The 22,546-nt window shown below is 42.4% G+C and overlaps 1 protein-coding gene across 5 annotated transcripts in view; it reads right to left on the bottom strand.

Annotated features, from left to right (window-relative positions):
- LOC122563302 (protein-methionine sulfoxide oxidase mical3a) overlaps positions 1-22,546 on the bottom strand; it is a 127,435-nt gene that overhangs the window by 37,643 nt on the left and 67,246 nt on the right. For all 5 annotated transcript variants that reach the window (XM_087973682.1, XM_043717009.2, XM_043717008.2 and 2 more), the window contains exons 18-23: positions 19,734-19,822; positions 16,045-16,096; positions 13,564-13,689; positions 11,729-11,836; positions 8,910-8,980; positions 5,626-6,853 (exon numbers count right to left, since the gene is read on the bottom strand). In XM_087973682.1, the coding sequence (XP_087829808.1) occupies positions 5,626-6,853; positions 8,910-8,980; positions 11,729-11,836; positions 13,564-13,689; positions 16,045-16,096; positions 19,734-19,822 (1,674 nt within the window). The remainder of the gene's footprint in view (positions 1-5,625; positions 6,854-8,909; positions 8,981-11,728; positions 11,837-13,563; positions 13,690-16,044; positions 16,097-19,733; positions 19,823-22,546) is intronic.

Below are 22,546 nucleotides of genomic sequence, written 5' to 3'. Positions count from 1 at the left end.
CGAATTAGACAAATATTACTACGCCACAGTGATCATATCACTGAAGATCAATGAACATCATTACTCCATGACCAACTTCATTTGAGCTTCTATTTGTTGTTAGCTTCCTCTGCTTATGGTGACACAACAGACTGATACATTGAGACACAATGAGACAAGAGACCCACAGACTAGTGGTAGATGTATTATCGAGGTGAATACTCAGATTTGACCCTGTGCCCACTGTATTATGTAGCAATGTGATATACAATGACTTAGGATCCATGTATGGGCCTGGAAATAGTTAAAGAGTCATTGTGTTTGTGATTTGATCTCTATTTGAACCTGAGGTTTTTCCTGGTTTCTCCTTATTTTATAAAGAATAACACATGAATTACGGAAAGGAGCTCTTTGGCCCCCTCGGGCTAGCTCTGTCATTTTATAAAGATTTGGTTGTGGTCTCAACTCCATTTTCCTGGTTCCCCCCTCCCTACGCATAAAGCCTTGTCCTCTTTGTGCATGCAAAGATCCGACCTGCCAGAATTGACCATAATGTCCAAGGGGGGGATGTGTGGCTAGAGATTTCGAAATGCTTTGGTCACACATCAGCCTCGAGAGCTTGGCAGACTCAAAACTTTGTTGACATAAAACAGTCCAAAGTTGGCCACAGCTCATAACCACAAATGAGCAATTTTACTCAGAAAAACTGAAATGAGCAAGCATTTCAGCTTTTTGCTTGAGGGAAGTTTGTGTCTTTAACGATGTGTACAGCCATTGTTAGGAACTGCGTCTGCCCCTGGTGTTGCATCTCTCCCAGGAGGGCCAACATTCAACTGGGATGATGAATTAGTGTTGAGTTCCTACAGTGCATTTTTATTCACCTGTGGGATGTGGGCATCACTGGTTGGGCTAACATTTATTGACCGACTCCAGTTGCCCAAGAGAAGGTGACGCTGAGCTGTCTTTCGGTGCATGTGGCACGCCCACAGTGCCGTTTGGGAAGAGAGTTTCAGGACTTTGACCCAGTGACAGTGAAGCAATAGCACGTCCAGGGATGGTGTGTGGTTTGAAGGGTTACATGTAGGCATCAGTGTTTTCAGCGAGTGGAAAGGGGCTGCCCACTCTTAACAAGGTTCGGCAGAGTTCAACGTGCACCTTAATACCTACTCTGTTGAATGCAGCAAGGTTTCTCCAGAGCAGGGAAGGCAGTGGAAATATTTGTTACACCATGTCAAAAAGCTGTTTTCTCAGACTCCACGTAACACCTTGCCTCTTAGTGTACCCGTGCTGTCACTGGCCATGCCTGCAGAATGTGACAATAGCTGAGATTGGGTGCCAGTTGCTCTTCAGCCACCGGAGTGACCCACTGAAAGCAGGCTAACTGTTGCCAGGATTCACTATGCCTGGACACATGAGTCAGACACTGGGGAAGTGAAATCCCCCTCAGTTGTGATAGAGGGCCAAGTGGACAAATACCACACTTAAAACTATCTGGGTCTAACCAACGGTGTCCTGCATCCTGGTGACATTTGCAATCCTTTTGAAGCCACATATTCACTCTGTCTGTTTTACATTGGCAAGAGAGACTGGGATGGAGTTAGCCATCATTGAACTGAGGCATCAAGAACTCCCTCATGTAGCAATGGTTGGCTGAACCTCCGAGCTTCAGCCAGGAAGAAGTCAGTAAAAGTCGATAGCCCCAGCCACTTTCCGAGACACTGGCGATGTAGTCATTCTGCTCTGTGTTTACAGTAACAGCAGCAGACACAAGGTGTCTTTATTCAAGTCTCACACTCAAACTTTGTCAAGGCTCCAGTCCTAAATTTTCTCCCAGTAACCCCTGGATAGATATGGCCTAAGTGCCCTTCCCCCTCTTCTAACAGCTCTGTGTGACCTCTGTTTATTCACCAAATCATGCTGTAGTGTGTGTCAACTAACCCTCCCATCTCTGGGAGCAACTATATGCAGATGCTGTGACATCAGCAAACACTCCTTCAGCACTTGCCACACCACTTCCTGCTGAACTTTGCAACTTGAACTAGCTGCAGAGAGCACCAAAACACTTATAGGTTTGAAGCTACAACCAGAAGTAATTTGTCAGCCATTATGAATAGTTGAAAGCCCCTTTAAATAGCCCTGTTTGCAGAACTGCTGAACACAATCTCGTGTGGCTTTAAGAAAGGGTATTAGCTGGAGCATTTCAATCCAAAACTATACACTGACTGGTGCAAAACTCCAGCTCACTGTTTACTTCTAGCAACCATTCAAGGCACGTGCTCCTGATACAGTGTTCAGAGCAACTCAGGTCAGACTCGACTCAAACTTTAACTCTGTTTCTCTCACCACAGATGCTGCTAGACCTGATGAGTTTCTCCAACCACAGCTTTTATTCCTCCAATTCAGACACTTGAGTACTGTCAATTTTAATCACCCTGACATTGGTGGCTGTGCTATCTGTTGTCCATACACTGGAATTCCCTCCCTATACCACTCCACCGCACTGGCCTCCTTTAGGACAAACCCATCTTTTTACCAGATTTCTGGTCATCTGACCTAATATCATCTATCAGTGTCAGGTTTCACAATTCTGTGAAAAACCTTGAGCCATTTCTTTATGTTCAAGGCCTTATGTAGAAATCGTTGTTGGAGGCTTTCTAATTCCTTCCTTTTTATTCATTCCATGAGACACGACCATGGCCAATGTTTATTGCCCATCCCTAATTGCCCCAGAGGGCTGTAAAGGGTTAACCATATTGCTAAGGGTCTGGAGTGACATTCGTCAGACTAGCTAAGGATGGAAGATTTCCTTCCCTGTAGGGGATTAGTGAGCCAGATGGGTTTTTACAATAATTAACAGTGGTTACACAATCGCCATTTAATTCAGATTTTATTGAATTCAAATTTCGCAATTGACAATGGTGGGATTTGAACCAACATCCTCAGAACATTAGCCTGGGTAACTAGCCGAGTGACATTACCACTACACCACTGCCTTCCTAACTTTGCTGGAGTATCTCTGGTTTAGGCTGGGTATAAATATGCTCCTGTTCTTGCTTTGGATCAACGTGCAATCACCTTTCAGGGGAGCATTGTGTGTTTGGATCTAAGATCAGCTCAAGACCAAGATCCATTGGGATATCTATGGGATCAATGAGTCAGTAGGTAAGAACTCAAGGTGTGCACATGAACATAAGCAGAAAATCCTCTGTACCTCTGCAGTTTGCTCTCTTTCAACAGAACATCAGAGAAAATGGGTGAAGAAAATCAAGAAGATTACTCAGATAATCACAGTCAAGCAAATAGGACTGGACCTTGCGAAAAAGAACTTTACACAGCAGAGAATCATCACTGCAAGGAAATCACAGGCTCCACTTTGTGAGAAGCTCTTTGGTTCCAGTTCTATAATCCGTGCTATCGCTCTCTGTGTAGCAACTCTCTGGTACGCCCTAGTTGCACAATGCTGAGTGTTAAGCTGAATAATGCATGGACTGAAGACATTTGGGAAAAGGGGAGAGAATGCACGAGTGACACATATCATCTGCACGTTTCACCAAACGATATCAATCTGATATCAATGAACAATCTACCAATAGGAGGAGGTGAGGACTGCTGATGCTGGAGATCAGAATTGAAGAGTGTGGTGCTGGAAAAGGACAGCAGGGCAGGCAGCATCCCAGGAGCAGGAGAATCGACTTTTTCGGCATAAGCCCTTTATGCCTGAAACGTCAACTCTCCTGCTCCTGGGATGCTGCCTGACCTGCTGGGCTTTTCCAGCACCACACAATCTACCAAAAGATAATAAAGTGAAGAATATCTCATGGATAGCTTTCTGATGGAGATGTCCGTGTCCTTGTCTTCACTGAGCAATAAAATGTTGAGCTTGATTACTTGGCTACCACCCTCAATATCAGAATGAAGCTGAGGGAAATCAGCTCCAGATGCCATTCTCCACACACCCCATCCTCTCAAATCTCCCTCAAAGACAGCCTTAAATGTGTAGGTATGGCATGAGCTTGACATCATCTGTGACATTGTCTTGGTACATCAATCTGTGTGAGGGACGCATGATAAAGTGACAAACATGCAACACACAACTGGTGTCGGAAACACTTAGTCACATGACAGACGACATAGTTAACATGCAAACATGTTTCTCTGCTATTTAAACTATCTGGATTGTACTCAGATAATTCAAGCAGAGACATAAAATTGAATATTCTAAATGCAGGGTATTCATGCAACCTTTAAATTTGTTAAAATTTCATGCTATTGAATTGTTTTGTTTGTGTGGAGATAGTAATTTGTAGTTTTGTATCAGTCAGGGAGTCACTTTAGGTGCAGGGACCACCTAACTGCTGGATTCAGACTGGCCTTAAAGTGGTCAGTTTAAACAATCCAGCCAACCTCACTAAAGAATATCGCGATGCATATTTTACAGAAGGCTTTAATTAGTTCAGAAAATGCTCTGCAGAAGAGAATGTTATCCCTTTCAGAAGCAGGAAATTGATATGGAACAGCACAGATTAATAATTTGAAATTTCACTCGATTCAAAGAAAAAAACTACAGAACAAGAGTTAGAAAAGCTCCTTTAATTCCACCATCAACAGGGGGTCCTCATAGACTGACTTGCTCCTGTCTGAGAAAGAGGACACATTTGTGAATTTACCACGTTAAAAATGATTGAAGGTGAAACAATTAAACCTGTATTGGTCGATAACTGTTTAATGTAACCATTTTCTTTAATTGACTGGATATTTCACAGTGGAATTTGGAGCAGATACTTTGGAACTTGATTAAGGGCTGATCGATGAGGAACACCTAGTTTGGAATGGTTATGTCTTGGGTCCACTGGCTACAACTTTGTGTTCTAAGTGTTTTTGTTAAATGTACCTTTAATTATTGTATGTTTAATAAATATGACATTCAGAGTATTATTCTGGAGGATATGTTATAAATAAGGACACTGCTCAACATCAGGCACATCTTTTTGAGGAGTGCAGCTCTGAGGGGGGCACTTTTGGAGGATGCGGGGTTCTGGGGTCAGCCCTGGGGGGTGCGGGTTTCTTGGGGGAAGCTCTGGGAGGTACCATTGACAGTGTGCTCTGTGGGGTGCATTCTCTGAGTGCCAGTTTTCTGCACAACATCGAGCTGAGAGACTGAAGATTGGCAATAGAGACATATTGCAGCAACACACAGCTCTCACTTGATCGAAATTGCATAACCAGATACCTGAATGATGAGTCTGATTACGCAATATGGTTGCTTCCTGATCGCCATCTTGTACGAATAGCCTGCATTTTAAGAAGTGGTCTGTGAATTTATTCTTATCTACAGGCACAGGAAATTTTGTTTAAGCAGGACAGCATTACCTTTGAATGCTTAATAAACAGACATTTAATCCTACTGTTACTCATGCTGATTGGTGCTGGGAAAAACTCTCCGTTTGCTGTGTGGATCAGTGTAATAAATGTAGCTTCAAGATATCCTCTGGTAAGGAATTCATATGAAGTCACAAACCAGTTCAACAAGAACATGGTCTTCATCAAATCACTTAACGTAACACTGCACAGATTCCCAGAGCAGACTTTCCCTGTTGTCCCTTATCCCCAGGAAATGGAACACAAACAGGCCATAACAATCCTTACCTCCCTTCTGAGCAGATGATACCTGGATCGTTGGTATCTCTGCCTTTGCCACAGGCAAAGTAGAATTTGCATGTTTTTCTTCATTTTTCTTCTCTCTTCTCGATAAACGAGAAAATGGTTTGGGTAAAGAGAAAAATTTCAATTTTGATTTATTTGGTGTTTCAGAAGCTGAGTCTTTCCCAGTTCGTTTTCCATTGGGTTCTAACTCCCTTCTGCGTTTAGTCTTTGAGTTTTCAAGATTGGTCTTGCTGTGCGTGAGTTGAGCTGAATTCGGACCGGGTATCTCCTTCAGGGCAGGCTGGGATGTGTCCCAGCACACCTGACTTTTTATCTCCTGCTCTTTGAGACTTCTGTTGTTTTCTTTGCTCAACACTAACGAGGGATGATCCAGTATTTCCCATTCCTTGTCTGAGTCCCCAGGCTCAAAGTCAGCGTAAGCTTCTCCTTTGCCCGGATAAAGCCTTGTACCCTCGGAATGCATGGTGTCATCAATATGAGTTCTGGGCTGTGTCCTCTCCTCCTGGCTTTCTGAGTCAGTGTCTGAGCTTACACTCAGTCTGGCTAGCTTACGCCTGAGGGATGCTGAAAGGCCCAGTTTCTTCATTGGACTGTTGCAAATGCTTTCCTCCTCATCCGTGGATGATTTATTCATATCAAAATGCATTGAAGCAAGTTCCTTGGAAAGATAGCTTAATTTTAACTTCCCTTCAACATCCTCTAGCTTCTTGCTCTTATTCTGATCCTCTGGCATGTCACCTATCCTTCCATTTGGGAAGGCTCCTTTACTCTCAGCAGCATCCCTTGTCCTGTTGACTTCTCCCAGATCCAAGGTTTTGGCAGGATCCAAAGGCAGACTCTCAGTGGCATTTGACTTAGAGACCTCTAGACGTGGCATGGATGTTTTATCAGGGGTTGAACTCCTTTGAGAGACACCAAGTTTCTCAGTGTTGCTATCAGATTGAATGCCTTTACTATTAAGTACTGCCAGGCATTTAAGTGAGAAAGGTGTGTTTTTTATACCACTGAGATAAGGTGCAAATTGGTTCGTTGTTGAGAATGGTGATTCGTCATTATAACCTGCCATGTCTGCTTCACTGGTTGCTTTTTTGTAATCCATTGAGTTCCTTTCAGATCCTGCAGTAAAGTTGGAGTCAGTGTTAGATCCACCTCTCATGGGCATCCCACTGCTGGACCACAGCTGCTTCACCACAGGATGAGATACAATAGCCTGTGGATTTTCACAAGAATGGAAAGATGACAAAAAAAAATGCTTCATTAGCAATGGGACTTTTCCAGAGCGAGTGAAATTGCTTTCATTCAGGACAGCTTGTGGCTTATCAGAGAGTTAGACTGACAATGCGGAGGTTATCTGAGCAATGGGTTAAAACAGTGCTTAAGGGCAGTTTGACAGAAAAATCTATTGCAATACCATTGACAGCATTGCTAAACAATAAAATGGTAAATATGTTCTAGGCTAGTGATTAATTCTAATATAGCTAAATATGAAAAATGTGGAAGATAAATAGTAAGTTGATTCATAATCAGATGTACTCCGCCAGTAAAGTTCTTCAAATGCCTTCCATCCAATTTTCCAAACAGACTTAGAGAACCTCACTACAGTGACTCGCCTTTATTGAGATGGGATTCACAGGTATTCCTGACATTAGGAACATTGAGCTGTTTGAGTTAGCAGGTCGAGATGAGGGAGCCAAATCCATTGTGCAGGATTCCACTACAGAATGTAAAAAGTTGAAAAGAGGACAAAAAAAGGGAATGACAAAGCATTGCCACATTTGAGTGTTAAAGTCTGACAGTGCAATAGAGAGCAAGGATTGAGGGAAGGAATGAGTTTCGTAGTTTGGATCTCGAAATGACTGAAGAAAAAGGTCAAGGTGGAAACGAGAAGGAGCAATTCCGGAATGAAATTCTCCACTTGGAAGAACAAGAGAAGTAAAACAAAGTGAGGCACAAAAGGTTTGCAACAGACAGAGGACTGAGAAGCTGGAGTGGGAGCAGAGCGGATTATCGATGAGCAAGCAGGATCTTGCATTTTCTTCAGGAGTGCAACAGGCATGATACTGCACGATACAACAATCAGCAGACAAGACTCCGAATGAGGATCTGACAACAGCTGAGATACGCTGAAAAAGGTGCAGTAGTCTTCTCGCAATTAGAATATGTAGTATTTCAGATGCGTGAACTTCCTCTCAACCACATAAATTTCTTTAATTTACTATACATTTCAGATATTGTAATAGATGCAGCAATGTAACCTAGTAAGTGACACTTAATGGTTGTGGTCTCTTTAAAAACATTCACAATTTTGCTGTTTTGGTACTCGGACTACATTCTCAGAAAGCGGTACTATCTAATTGGGAAATGGCTCAAAGTCATCTTTGACACAGAAGGAAGTGGCTAAGTTCAATTCCTAGAACGACTTTCTCCAAGATGGTCACGCTAGCAACCTCAGAAAGACATTCAAACTCCACAACGTGATAGAGTATCTTTCTTTGTTTCAATCTGGAGTGAGAAAGTGCAGTTCCCCACTACTTGTTGCATTGGGGTATAATCACAATTTGTGCATTGAATTCAATCATAGGACTAACAATTTAACACAATTATAATACTGTTCAATTGCACCCAAAAGTCATGAACCACCTATAAGTTATAGGGGTGGGCTCTTGTGCAGTAGTGTTCCTACTTCCGAATGGGAAGCCCAGTTTCAAGTCCCACCTATCATAACATTTCTGAGCAGGTTGATTAAAAATACCTACATATCATAGGAGATTCATAAGTCTGTCTACAACAGGAGAAAAACAATGCAGACTAATTTAAGCAAATTAGAAAGGTTTAAATACACAAAAGGGTAATCTTATTTAACTGAGATGTTAATTACATAGTGTTTGTAATTATATGACTTATGCGCTCAAAGCATTTTAACAAGATGTGAAATAGAAAGTAAACACAGCTCCTATTGCCTAATGTTAGTGGAACACAAGACACACTTTGAGTAGAAGCTTGATATTAATGCAAGTAACTGATGGCCAATGTAAGCAGCTGCTAATTTTTAAGTGGCGGGCATGATAATGCCTTTTCAATTGTTAGTATTCTGTAAAACACAGTTAGCATCATTTCAATCATATCACAGCACATGTTTCATTCACAAGGATCATACTTTGTTGTCTAAAGTACTTTACTGGACCCAGTTAAATACTCTTAGCAGTACACTGAATTGCAAAGCATCCTGACACAAGAATAGCAAGAGCTGAATGATAAGATGGTACCTGATCCGTATCCCATGCAGGGCTCTTGCCAGGTGATGTAAGATGCCTCATGATAGGCACTCTGCTATGTTCTGCACATTATGACAAAGGTAGATGAATACGTTAGGGGGAAACTTAGTTTGTACCTTCATATTCATTTGAAACTGTAATGTCATAGAATAATAACCAGTGCAGCAGTTAGAGCTCTGGTGTGCTGTTGCTATAGAGAGGTAGATGTGATTTTGCAATATTCAATTCTCTGTGTTACTGATCTCAGCTGTACTGATGTGCAGATGCCCATTGACTGTGTGAATGTGACACTAGACTGCTCCTAGACAAATTCTAGCAGCTGCCTTCCGATGGCAAGAAACGAATTAACTACCCACTCCTTGGTTGAGGGTGGTTCAGTCATTGGGTTGTCCAAGAAACGGGAAAGGAAGATAAAGTATCTCATTAAAACAAAAGAGGAATTCTATTCTCAGCTAAGACCAAAGTTATAGCTGCACTTGGATTCAATAAACAGATCAGTATTCAAAGTAAAGGTTTCAGAACAAACCTTGTGTCCTTTAACTGAAACTCAGAATTAGATATCACCATGAACTGACATCAGTCTGAAAGGTCACTAGAACATGAGAAAACTAATCAGTCCCTTTCAGCATTGAAGGAAACTGTGGTTGTTCTGCATCCAGCAACTGCCTTCTGTAACACTTTGCTGAATAAAAATACATCAGTCCCAGTTCTGATTTTTTTAACGGATTCTCCAGGATAAGTAGTTGGGATTTCCAGTGCCCTCTGGAAACCATAGAAACCAGAAATTCCGTTCCACAAACAGTAAATTTGTTTTATCCCATTTCAAACTGTTTTTCCAAAATGGCCACATTTTCTATTGTGTCATTAATTCACACTCACCACTAATGATCTCAATACTTTCATTCCGGCAATACTCAAGTTATGTACGAAAGAACGATGGAGTGACACAATATTATTCATGATGTGCAAGAGCTGGTGTTGGACTTGGGTGGACAAAGTCAGAAATCCCATGACACCGGGTTTATTTGAAATCACAAGCTTTCAAAATGCTGCTCCTTCAGTTGTTTACTTTGGATATACCTCAACCCCCCCTGACTGAGGTATACAGAATTATGTGGTAGCTCTGTTGAGGGGTTAATAACTAGGGACAGAAGGTTTACAGGGGATTTAATGAAGGTTTCTTTCATGGTGATAGGTTTCTGAAACGTTAACCAGCAATATGAGTACATATGAGGAAGAAAGAAGCAATGAAAATCTATAGAAGAGCCAACTACATAAGCTGAGTGCAGAAGATTTATATTAATCTAGGACTATAAGTGACATCCTTATGCTTATTAATATCAAATGAAAGAAGCAATACAGCTCAGGCAAAATGGCAATTTCCCTTGTTCTCAGCCTTGCTGTATATCCTGATGATTCCAATTTTCTTCACTATACAGTGACAAATAAACAGAGTGCCCAAATCACAAGTCACATTGCAGGAGGCCATTGTGGGTGAAATGATTGCCATTTTTGAGGCTAGCACAGAGTTCAAATCCCAGCAGAAATCTAACAAAAACTACTTAAGAAATAATACTGCAATCCTTTGTAGATTTGACACCACCTTTGTTTTTAATTATAATGTCAGCATTGTGATAGTTAATTATTTCTGTCTAATGATATTACTTGCAAATAAATTCCATTATTAGTTTTAGCCTGCAATATGTTCTTCTAGTGGCAAAATATTCATGGTCTCTGGAATAAATAGACAGGAAAATGCAGTGGTCATTTTATGCGATTTTTAGTGTGATTTACCAGAGTTATGAGGTGATTCTGTGACTGTAGTATTAAGACACATATTGCAGTGCAGCTCTATGTTCAGGGGAGTAAACTGCTATTTTTAATGTAAACACAAAATCAATAAATTTGGGTGAAAGCCTGAACTGTGACAAGAGGCAGATGAGTGATGGAAAACTGGTGATGGCAAATGACGAATACTCCATCTAATTTTCTTTTCTCGGCCAAATGTTGCCAACTTTACTTCCAAAACTGATATATGGCAGTTTTGAAAGCAAAACAAAAGGCTTAGAAAATGTGTGCTGTGGCATAAGTGGGGCAGTCTCCAATCTTCCAATTGTCCAGGCCACACGCGGGATGGTGCTGAGAAAGAGGGTTTGATATGAGGGATGAAGCTGTGACTGGAGCTTAATCATTGGCTTCACACAGTTTGTTCTCATGCAGATTCCTCACGTTTAAAAGTTCTTTATTCGGTGTGGGAGAGTATTCAATAAGGTTTTGACATCAAATTTTCAATTCAGCTTTGATAAACGATTGACCTTATCAATTTGGCTTAGGAACAGTTCATCATTTCCTCCATAATCAGTACCAATAACATGCTGTGTCTTACAAGCGAGAACAAACCTCATTATGAACTCTCACCAAACTGATTTACTCTGAAAGTGTAGACCTGTTCTGTGCATAAACCCAACTGATACACTAACAGAAGTGGCTGACTGAAGTATTAATGTTCTCTTGTCTCAAACAATACGTTTGATTGAGCTGCAATCTTCAATAATACCTTGAAGCAGGCAGTCCCTACCTGGCCAAACAATAGGTCATGATGGTTTCCCCAATTACCAGGACAGCTTGATATTGTAGAGTCTACTGAGTATCAATCAGACCCCTAGCTTCTAAAGACCATCACGCCTTGGCCATCAACTCACAAAGCTCACATGCCGCTCCAAGGTCAGTTATCAGACTGGATCATCAGATCCCTCGTGCGTTAGTTTGATCTGAATGTGATCCAGTTCTTCTTGTGTTGCAGAACTCACCTTTTTCCATCAATATCGCGTCTTTATTGTCTTGGCTAGAGCTCTCCACTCCTTGCCCTTCGTCTTCATTCTTGACTTGAAGACCTTCAAGTATATCTTCTTCGTTGTCTATAAAAAATAAGAAAATACACAAAGAATTACTACTGAAGATTGTATACAGTGCACTGAAACAGACATCTTAAGTGCTGTATGTTCTGGTAGCTTGGGAGAAACTTCACCCAGTCGATCAGGAGAATGGCTTTCTGAAAGATCAGGAGGCTGGCCTAGCGCAATGCATTCTCCTCAGTATCTGAAGGCACCAATTTTAAGTCCTAGCAGATTTCATCATTCTTCTTTTAGTTAATGTTGACAAAGCCTACAAGGATAAAGCAGAGCCATTCAGCCATTTAAATTATCCGTCCACAGAAACCTAATATCCATCTTATAATGTATCTAACTGACAGTTCAGGGACTCCATCATTTGGCTTTTTTTTAAACATTTAAATTTTAAATATATACCACCAAACAAGCTCAAATCCAAAACCCCCGACTGTGATGGGTGACACACACAGGACAGGGAGAATCCCCAAACTACTTGATCGCGGTATTGAACATCAGGGAGGACAGGCTCTGATGAGATCCAAACGCTGCCCTAGCTTCCAACCCTCCCTCTTCAAATGACCTGCCCCCACCCCTCAAAAGCCCCACTCTTCCCCCTCCGCCATGTTACTTACCTGGGACTTGGATTCTCTTTGACCTTAGAATTCAAGGTGGAGGTGAGGGGGTTTAGGCAGCATACATGGCATCCTCACTAAGTTTCCAGCCTCTGATTAGCCAGCCGCTCTCGTTAAGTGAGTCCTCCAGCCCCTGGGGGTCTTGATTCCAAGGGTGGCCCCACTGCTGCCTAATCAGGGCGTCATTCAGTGGGCTTTCCCATAAAGTGACAGCTAAGATTTATCTTGAAGGATAATCAGCCAGCAGGCGAGATTTCCCCTTCCCCCAACTTCCTCTCAAATACCACCACAAGATAGCCCCATTAATTCTGCTTCACACTGTCTGACCTGGTGAGATTCTCAGCATTTCTCATTCTGATTTTAAGTTCCCAGCATCTACAGCATTTTGTTTATGCTTCCTAGTTTGGTTTGTGAAATACCTGGTCACCATAACAGATGAATTACAGACTTCTTTGGATGATTGAGCTCCATGGGTATCACTGTCACAAAGCGATACTCAGGATATAAGGATTGCTGGTAAGATTGGCAGTCTATACCCATCCTTTTACCCTTAAAGAAGGCACCTCCCTGCACTGTAGAAACAAGTTGAGCTGGTGGGGGGTAGAAAATATCAGGATCCTGATTTCGTGACAAGCGAGGGGGTGATGCATTTCTGAGTGGTGACACAGAAGGAGTGCGGGCCTGGTGGGGTTCCCATGCATCTGCTGCCCTTTGAGATGGTCGAGGTACTGGGTTTTGAAGGTACGACAGAATAATCTCTGCATTTATTGCTGGTGACCTTTCTGAACATATCCTGCCCCTGGCTTGTCACGCATCCTGTAATATTCTAAGTCTGTCAGTGGGATATGGATTGACATGAAGATATTTGCCAACTCCTCACAATTCTTTGTGGAGTAACTGCCCTGTGGTGCTTTCCCAATTGGATCCATAAGAACATAGCTTCTGGAAAATAAATTGTGGAAATGCCAATTGAAATCAGGCCACTGGTGATGGGATCAGCAGGTGGGTCACTGAGGCAGGAAGTCAAATGGCCTTGGCTGATTGACTATCATTGTGGCCTCCCCTCCCCCACCCACTCAATCCTTCAGGGTATCTGTTTCCTTGTGATGTTGTTGGACTAACATTTTCTCATCAGTGCTGTCTCTTCATCATCAATGCCTCTCTCCCATTCATTTTCATTGTCCATCTGATCTTCTGGAACAACCCTGGAATTGATATCTCCATCTTTGCCAATTGCTGGGTTGGGATCTGTGAACACGAGCAGCCCATGCAGTGTGTTAGCTTTCAGTGCATTCATGGCCTTATACATTGAGCACAGTCGATTTATGCCAACAACAAAAATTCACATTCATATAGCATCTTTTCAACTAAATGTACTAAGATGGTGGAAGGGGAGGAGATGAAGAAGCAAAATCAAGTCAAGAGCCTGGAATCGAGGTTTCTGAGCCGACAGTAGCAGCAGGGGAGTGGCAGAATCAAGGTTGCACAAACAGGTCAAAATTGGAGAAGCACAAAGATTGGGAAGGACTTGAAGAGGTCAACAGGGCTTGGGAAAGGAGTAGCAGCCAGAGGAGGTCACAGAAATGTGCTGGAGCAAGTTATGGAAATACAAATGAGTGTAGGATCTAGAGGTTGGTTACAGGGGATGGTGGGAAGTGCAGAGGCTGGAGGAGGTTACAGAGATAGGGAGAGTTGTAGAGGCTGGAGGAGGTTACAGGGATAGCAAGATTTGTAGAAGCTAGAAGATTTTTCAAACATGGGGAGAGTTGTAGAGGCTGGAGGAGGTTACAGAGATAGTGAGAGTTGTAGAGGCTGGAGGAGGTTACAGAGATAGTGAGAGTTGTAGAGGTTGGAGGAGGTTACAGAGATAGTGAGAGTTGTAGAGGTTGGAGGAGGTTACAGAGATAGTGAGAGTTGTAGAGGCTGGAGGAGGTCACAGAGATAGCGAGAGTTGTAGAGGCGGGAGAAGGTTACAGAGATAGTGAGAGTTGCAGAGGCTTGAGGAGGTAACAGAGATTTGTAGAGGCTAGAAAATTTTTCAAACATGGGGAGGTTGCAGATGCTGGAGGAGGTTACAGAAATAGCGAGAGTTGTAGAGGCGGGAGGAAGTTACAGAGATAGCGAGAGTTGTATAGGCTGAAGGAGGTTACAGAGATAGCGAGAGTTGTAGAGGCTGGAGGAGGTTACAGAGATAGCGAGAGTTGTAGAGGCTGAAGGAGGTTACAGAAATAGCGAGAGTTGTAGAGGCTGGAGGAGGTTACAGAGATAGCGAGAGTTGTAGAGGCTGGAGGAGGTTACAGAAATAGCGAGAGTTGTAGAGGCTGGAGGAAGTTACAGCGATAGCGAGAATTGTAAAGGCTGGAGGAGGTTACAGAGATAGCAAGGGTTGTATAGGCTGAAGGAGGTTACAGAGAGAGGGTTGTATAAGCTGGAGGAGGTTACAGAGATAGCAAGGGTTGTATAGGCTGAAGGAGGTTACAGAGAGAGGGTTGTATAAGCTGGAGGAGGTTACAGAGATAGTGAGGGTTGTAGAGGCTGAAGGATTTTTCAAACATGGGGAGAGTTGCAGAGGCTGGAGGAGGTTACAAAGATAGGGAAGGGTGTAGGTTAATTGAAGTTAGAGACAGGAACTGTTGTAGAGCTGCAGAAGGCCACAGAGATAGTGGGTTGTGTGGCCATAGGTGATTACAAAGATGATGGAGGTGGGGGTTAGAGAGTTGGTGGAGGTTACGGAGATAGGGAGAGATGAACGTTTGGAGAAGGTTAAGAGACAGGGAATGTTGTAGATTTGAAGGAGGTATTACCGAGATAGAGGTGGAGGTTTTGAAAGGCGGCCAGAATAAGGATTAGAATTTTCAACCTGAGGCAGTGCCAGAATTAATGTACGGATGAAAATTTCAAACTGGAGACGGTGTGAGCTAATATCAGTGAGTAAACACGGGGGGGTGATGGTTAAGCTGTCATCATTTACAGTGGAAGGTGGTGCCTCATAAAGTCAGTTCATTGGTTCAGACATTTAGCACTGAATTTGTTTACTCTGATATGTTACAAATTTAGATTTTACTTCCACTTTTCACCTAAAGTTCCCTTCAATAGGATCCAAGAGGAGTCTGGGAGGCATTTGCTAATTTTTCTTTCCTGAATGTATTTGCATTTTGTTTCCATCCTTTGGCTAACTCAAGGTGGTCACTCTTCACATGTAATTTCAGAAAGTCAATAATGTTGGTAAATGTGAGGCAATGCACACTTCATCCTGACCTCAGCCCCTATTAACTCATGGTCATTTCCCAGAGAGGGGCATTGGGTACTGAGCAGGCCATGTTGCCCTGATCCTGATTAACTAGCACTAGGGGAGATCAAAGAGGCTAACTCCAGTACCTACTCAGCTGAGGTCAGCCCTCTGTGTAATTCCGATTTGGGAACATCTATTCTCTGTGCCTTTGGATATCATCCATTGAACTAGTCAGCCAATCAGAAGGTGACAAATAATTGCAGTGAGGTCTGAAAAATGGCGAATGGAAAGTCTTCAATAGACTACTGTTCATCAGAATAAATCACATGCTAATACTACCTGGCATTTATTAAGGAGGAACAGTCAATTACCTGCACGCATTTTCACAGGACTCTCTTGCATCATTTCTACGTCCAAAGCTTCCTGTCAAATCAAAAAAAAAGAGATAAGAAAACGTATGGATAAGAAAAACCTGTCTGGTTCTCCAGATCCCATGCATCCAGTGCCTTAATTCTCCCATTCAAGTACCGCTGTCCAGTAGCTAATATGCCAATTGAAGTTTGTTCTTTCCAGTATTCCCATGCTCCAGTGAAGCTGTTTTCTCAATACGCTGACTCTGTCACTGGATCCATCTTCCCTAGTCCCTGCAAACTCTCAAGCCCACTGTTGAGTTCCATTTTGTAGATGCTTTTATTTCTATTTCCAGAGATGAATCATTCCAAAGAAGGAAGTGCTCACTGCAGTACATGAACACACAATGTAAGGCATCACTTAACTCTCAAAGATTTTGCTGCTGCTTATAACTAATTCCTGCCAGGAGATCTATCATCATGGTATCCCATGCTTTGTCTATCTTGTACCATCCTCACGTGCCCATTGTAGCTCAGCTGTGCTCATTGTGACAAGCATCATCCAATTAAGACCATAAGATGTAGGAGCAGAACTAGGGCCATTCAGCCCATTGAGTCTGCTCCGCCATTCAATTAGATCATATCTGATATGATAATCCTCAACTTCACCTTCTGCCTTTTCCTCATAACCCATTATTTACTTACTGATTAAAAAATTATTTATCTCAGCCTTGAAAATATTTAACGTCCCAACTTCAACAGGTTTCACAGATTCACTTCTCTCTTGAGAGTCATAGGGTCACACATCATGAAACAGAGCCTTCGGTCCAACTCGTCCACACCAACCATATTCCCAAACTAAACTAATCCCACCTGCCGAGACTTGGCCCATATCCATCGAAACCTTTCCTATTCATGTACTTATCCAAATGTCTTTTAAATGTAGTAATTGTACCTGCATCCATCACCTCTTCTGGACAAATTAACCACTTTCTGTGTAAAAAAGGGTGCCCCTTACATCCTTCTTAAATCGTTTTCCTCTCACCTTAAAAATATGCCCCCTAATTTTTAGCGCTCCAACCCTACTGAAAAGACCTTTGCTATTCACTTTATCTATGTCCCTCAAGATTTTATAAACCTCAATAAGGTCACCTCTCATCCTCCTATACTCCAGCGAAAAAAATCCCAGCCTATCCTGCTTCTACTTATAAGTCAAACCCTCTATTCCCAGCTACACCCTCGCAAATCTTTTCTGAACCCTCTCCAATTTAATATCTTTTCTACCGCACACAGTATTCCAGAAGAGGCCTCACCAATGTCCTGTACAACCTCAACACAACGTCTCAACTCCTATACACAACTCTAAATGCTTTCTTCACCATCCTGTCTATATGTAATGTCAACTTCAAAAGAATTATGTACTTGAACCCCTCGTTCTTTCTAGAACACTACACAGGGTTCTACCATTAATTGTATAAGTCCTGCCTTGTTTAATTTACCAAAATGCAATATCTCACATTTATCCAAATTAAACTCCATCTGTCACTCCTCAGCCCATTGACCCAATTGATCAAGATCTCTGTAAATTTAGACAGCCTTCTTCACTGTCCACTGTAGCATCAAGTTTGGTGTCATTTGCAAACATACTAACTGTGCCTCCTATATTCTCATCCAAATCATTTATATAAATGACGAAAAGTAATGGACCCAGCACCAATCCTTGTGGCACACCGCTGGTCACAGGCCTCCAGTCCAAAAATACAACCCTCCACCAGCACCCTCTGTCTCCGACCAACAAGCCAATTTTGTATCCAATTGGCAAGTTCTCCCTGAATTCCACATGATCTAACTTTACTAATTAGTCTACCATACAGAACCTTTACCAAATTCCATGTAAACAACATCTACCACTCTGCCCTCAAACATTTTGATTACTTCCTCAAAAAACTCAAATCAAGTTTGCGAGACACGATTTCCCTCACACAAAACTATCCCTAATCGTTCCTGGCCTCTCCAAATACCTGAACAGTAAATCCTATCATGGAGGAAAGAAACTCCGCCTCATTTCTGATGTAAATGGGAAACACCTTATTCTGAGATTATGCCATCTGCTCCTGGACTCTCCCACAAGGGGAAACTACTGTTTCTGCCTATCGAGTTCCCCTAAGAATTTTGCATGTTTCAATAAGGTAGCCTCTCGGTCTTCTACATTCCAGTGAGACTTAATTTGACCTAATGGTCTATAAATTGAATTTTTAGTATATCTTAGCATCCACATTTCAAAAGTTTCCATTTTCAACCAGAGATTTTTATTCATTGCCCATTTATCTGAAGCATATGAGAAAAGTAGATCATACATAGCATCTTATGAGAATTATTCCTTGGTAAAAGCTTTCAGACGAGAATTTAAAATGAGGTACAATCTGCCTGGTCAAGGTAGTGATTCCATTACAGATTTTACGAAAGAAGCATGGAGTGTTCCCAGAGCCCTGGCTAACATTTATTCCCAAATGTATTCGCCTGGTCATCAGTCTCACTTTTGCTTGTGGGATCTTGCTGTGTGCAGGTTGAAAGTTGAACTAGCCTACCTAACAGAGAGTGTGCTTCAGAAACAATTCCTTTGAATCAGGATAAAGGTATTCAAAAACATACCAATATTGATCCTTTATATTAACTAACATATTTGCTTTAATTTTACATTAAACTCATCTAAAATTGAGTCTACTGGTCTGACTTGGTACCATCTGAGTAAAAGGTGCAAGTAATAGGTCTTACCACATTCCAGCATGATAGTAGTCACTGACAGACAGTTACTTTCCCCAGACGCTAGTTCAGGGTAGTTCCCAATCTATCGTGTGACTATTTAAGATTATACCATGGCTTCTTTTTATTTACTGACAGGACGTGGGCATCACATTTATTGCCCATCCTTAGTTGCCCTTGAGAATGTGTTGGTCAGCTGCCTTGTTGCAGTCTACCTGCTGTAAGTAGTCTCACAATGCCTTGAGTGAAGGAGTTTCAGGATTTTGACCCAGCGACAAATCAGGATGGTGAGTGGCTCGGAGGGGAACTTGCTGGTGGTGGTACCTGCTGCTCTTGTCCTTCTAGATGGAAGTGGTCATAGATTGGAAGGTTCTGTATGAGGACCTTTGGTGAATTTCTGCAGTTTAGCTTGTAAACAGTACACACTGCTGCTACTGAGCATCGGTGGGGAAGGGAATGGATGCTTGTGGATGTGGTGCCAATCAAGTGGGCTGCTTTATTCTACAGTGACAAGCTTCTTGTGTGTTGTATACTGGGTTCTCACTCTAAAACATCATTAATTTTTTTTTAATTGAAATGCCCTGATGTGGCAATTAGAGGAACTGGCAAGGTGAGGTTTCAGCAGTGCCAGGATAAATCTGCTTGAAACATTGACCTGAACATTCCCTGTATTTGTAACGACTGACCTATTGTGCATTCCTAACATAGTTACATCTCAAAACCTCTAGCCATTTACAGCTCTTCGCTTTTACATTGAGTAGACGGACCTACTACTTTTACCTGGTGGACAGGGCCTGAGTGCCTGTGTAATTAAATTCTCACAAAAATAATAAATGTTATGGCACAAATATTACGTAAGGAAAGCAGCCAGACAGAGGATGGTTTGTAATTTAAAACAGACTGTGATAACTCATTCTGAAATTATAATTCATAATTTAAAACATTACCTCTTTTACAAGACTTGGAGTTGTTTTATCCAAATGACTCTGATTGGTGCCAAACAAACTGGTGTAATGAAGTGTGCAGTAAAATTTACCTAAGGGAAAAGAGTAAGTGATTAATCCTTTCTTCAGAAAGCTAATTGTCCTTTGCAAAGCTCAGTTAGACAAAATCAGCCTCCATATCTTCGTCCTGCGAGGATTCGGGGAATGGGTGCATTCTAATGTGAGAATCAGAGCTGTATAAACTAGACAGGACCCAGCTCTAATTACTCACTAGAACTGAGCTAGGTACACAAGGCATGCAAGATGTAACACCACCACCCCCTCCTGAGTATCACTCAGGAAACCCCACATGTTGTTGAAGGTTGGTCAGACAAAGCCGAGATTTTGACCCCCACTCACCTGGCCAAATAGTCTGAATCAGGGAGAGAGAGGTTTCAATCTGCAGGTAGGGGAAACAAGGATCAGGACAGTTTTCAATATCCAAACCCAATCCCGGAGGAAGCTGTCTCTCATTGAACTTTAGACCAGAGCTCCTTCTCAATTATCAGGGAGGCCACTTATCTGTCTCAATGGGAATAGTGGATAGGCTCTTGCAGTTGGAGGGTCAATCAAAGGCATCCCAGGTTCAGATGTGCACCCAGCTGGAGAGAATGGTAAGGAAGTGGCCATGGACTGGAACATTCTCATCGTTCCTTCATTGTCGCTGGTGCAAATCTAACAAGTTCCTCTCTGACAGCATTGTGGGTGCTGCCACATCAAATGGACCGCAGCAGCTGCAGAATGCAGCTCACCAGCCCCTTCCTGAGGGCGTTTAGAGAGATTAGCAATAATTCTGGCCTAGCCAGTGGTGCTCACATAAAGTGAACAAATATTTTAAAAAAGCAAAAACAATTTGGCCGCTCAGCCACTATAAAAAAGTCCAAAAGCAGCTTGGGTGAGATGCTGGAAATAGGTGGGCTATACAGGAAAGCCCACCAGCCCTATGCTGTACCCTTAACCACGAGCAAGTTGCGTAGAGATGCCTGCAGCATTGGCACACTGACCTGTCTTGATGTGCCTGTCTGCATTCACACTGGGAAACTGGAGGCAGACTGAAAAGTCCCAATTTCTTGAACTCAACTTTAACAAATGTCTCAACGAGTTTAGTTGGCTGTCCATTGCTTGCTTGCAGTCCTGCTAGCCCCAAACTCAAAAAATGACCAACACCACAAACAGGGTGTTGCGAACTTGAGCCCCATTTACTGACGTGGGGCTTGAAGATCCTGCCCTCAGTGTTGGCTTTGCGCTTAAACCAAGGGCACATGGACTAACACCAGTCAGTTACTGGTTTCCCTGCTATCCGAAAGCAGAGCGTTGCTATGAAACCTTATATAAGCCAAAACGGTGTAAAGTGAAGAAGCAATTACCTGCTTTTCACCTTTTCTCGTAAAAGTGACAATCCTCTTTTGATTTCTTTCCGTTAGTGAAAACAGGTATTAATGTAGGTCTTTCGTAAAAGCGAAGTAGTATAAAGCGAACTTTCGAAAAGCGGGGGATATCTGCACTGGTTTGTGTTGAATTGTGGGTCTATCTACAGGACATGGACTGCAGCGATTCGAGAAGGAAACTCACCACCACTTTCTCAAGGGCAGCTAAGGACGGGCAATAAATGCTGACCCAGCCAGTGACACATACGTCTCATGAGTGAATCCTTTTAAAAGTTACTTACGGGATTTCTTAACATTGATAATTCCTATTGCACTTTGCTGATCAGTGTTTGTGATTGGCTCTCATAACTATCAGTAATCACCTTGATATTCTCCAAAATCATTGAAAATGATAAAATGACACAGCACAGGCATGGCCATTTGGCCCAGTGTCCATGTGCTAACTCTTTCAAATAATTATCCTATTTGCCCTGCAAGAAAAGTGCAGGTTGGTGGGAGAAGACAAAAAGGGAGGGAAGAGCTTTACCCCCAGTTAGGAATGTACCCCCAGTTGGGAAATCTCCAACTAGTATTGCTTCTTATTTGAACTAAATGCCACCTTCAACAGGGCAGCCCCCAGAAAGAGGCTCAGTCGGCTGGGGAATTTTATGGATGTTTGGTTGTCTGTAAATTGCTGATAGTCCAGGAGTGTGCGAGAAATCAGAGTCAGGCTGATGACGTTCTGTAGGCCTCACTATCCACATTGGCCCTCATTCTCTCCAAGTGAGGTCAACTTCGTTTCCACTGCAGTGCACAATTTAGACCGTGTTTACCTCATAGAGGTGAAAAAAAAATTGGTAACGTTGGTATTGTATTTGAGAAAGTGACAATAATCCTGTCGAGGATGAGAGCAGGAAACTTTTCTTTCCATCAAAATTACGCTGCTCGCGACCTCAGAGAGTGCTGAAGATTGACATTGGGCAAGTGAAAATAATCCCCAGAAATGTCAAATCTACAGTTTAGAATCACCCATCATGCTCAATCTCCAAAATAGAATATACTTGTAAATTGATACAAGGCTGGGCTGGCTGTAGCAAGGATTAGATGGTAGTCTGCCATCATGGGAGTCATTGTTTAAAAGTAGCCTCGTGTGGCATGGTCAAAGCTTCCTCCAGTGGTAAGTATTGCAGTTGGATTGAAATTGGGTGATTAGAATTCAGATTCGAGTAGGCATGGTCCTACAGCACAAAACTGACATGGTCCTACAGCTGACTGACAATCGGGCATGGAGTGACAAATGATCTCCTAGTGCAGCGGAGCCAGTTACCTCAGATTGGAGCTGGTGAGGGTGAGGCCAAGTCTCACATTCACGGTGTCCCACTTGCCTTGGACATTGGGTAGCTGTATTGG

The sequence above is a fragment of the Chiloscyllium plagiosum genome, unplaced genomic scaffold, assembly GCF_037043375.1.
Source record: "Chiloscyllium plagiosum isolate Xiang-an unplaced genomic scaffold, Cpla_swu_hap1 HiC_scaffold_26, whole genome shotgun sequence".
Taxonomy (NCBI): Eukaryota; Metazoa; Chordata; class Chondrichthyes; order Orectolobiformes; family Hemiscylliidae; genus Chiloscyllium; species Chiloscyllium plagiosum.
The sequence above is the reverse complement of the archived record's forward strand: the minus strand, read 5'-3'. Positions and strand labels throughout refer to the sequence as shown.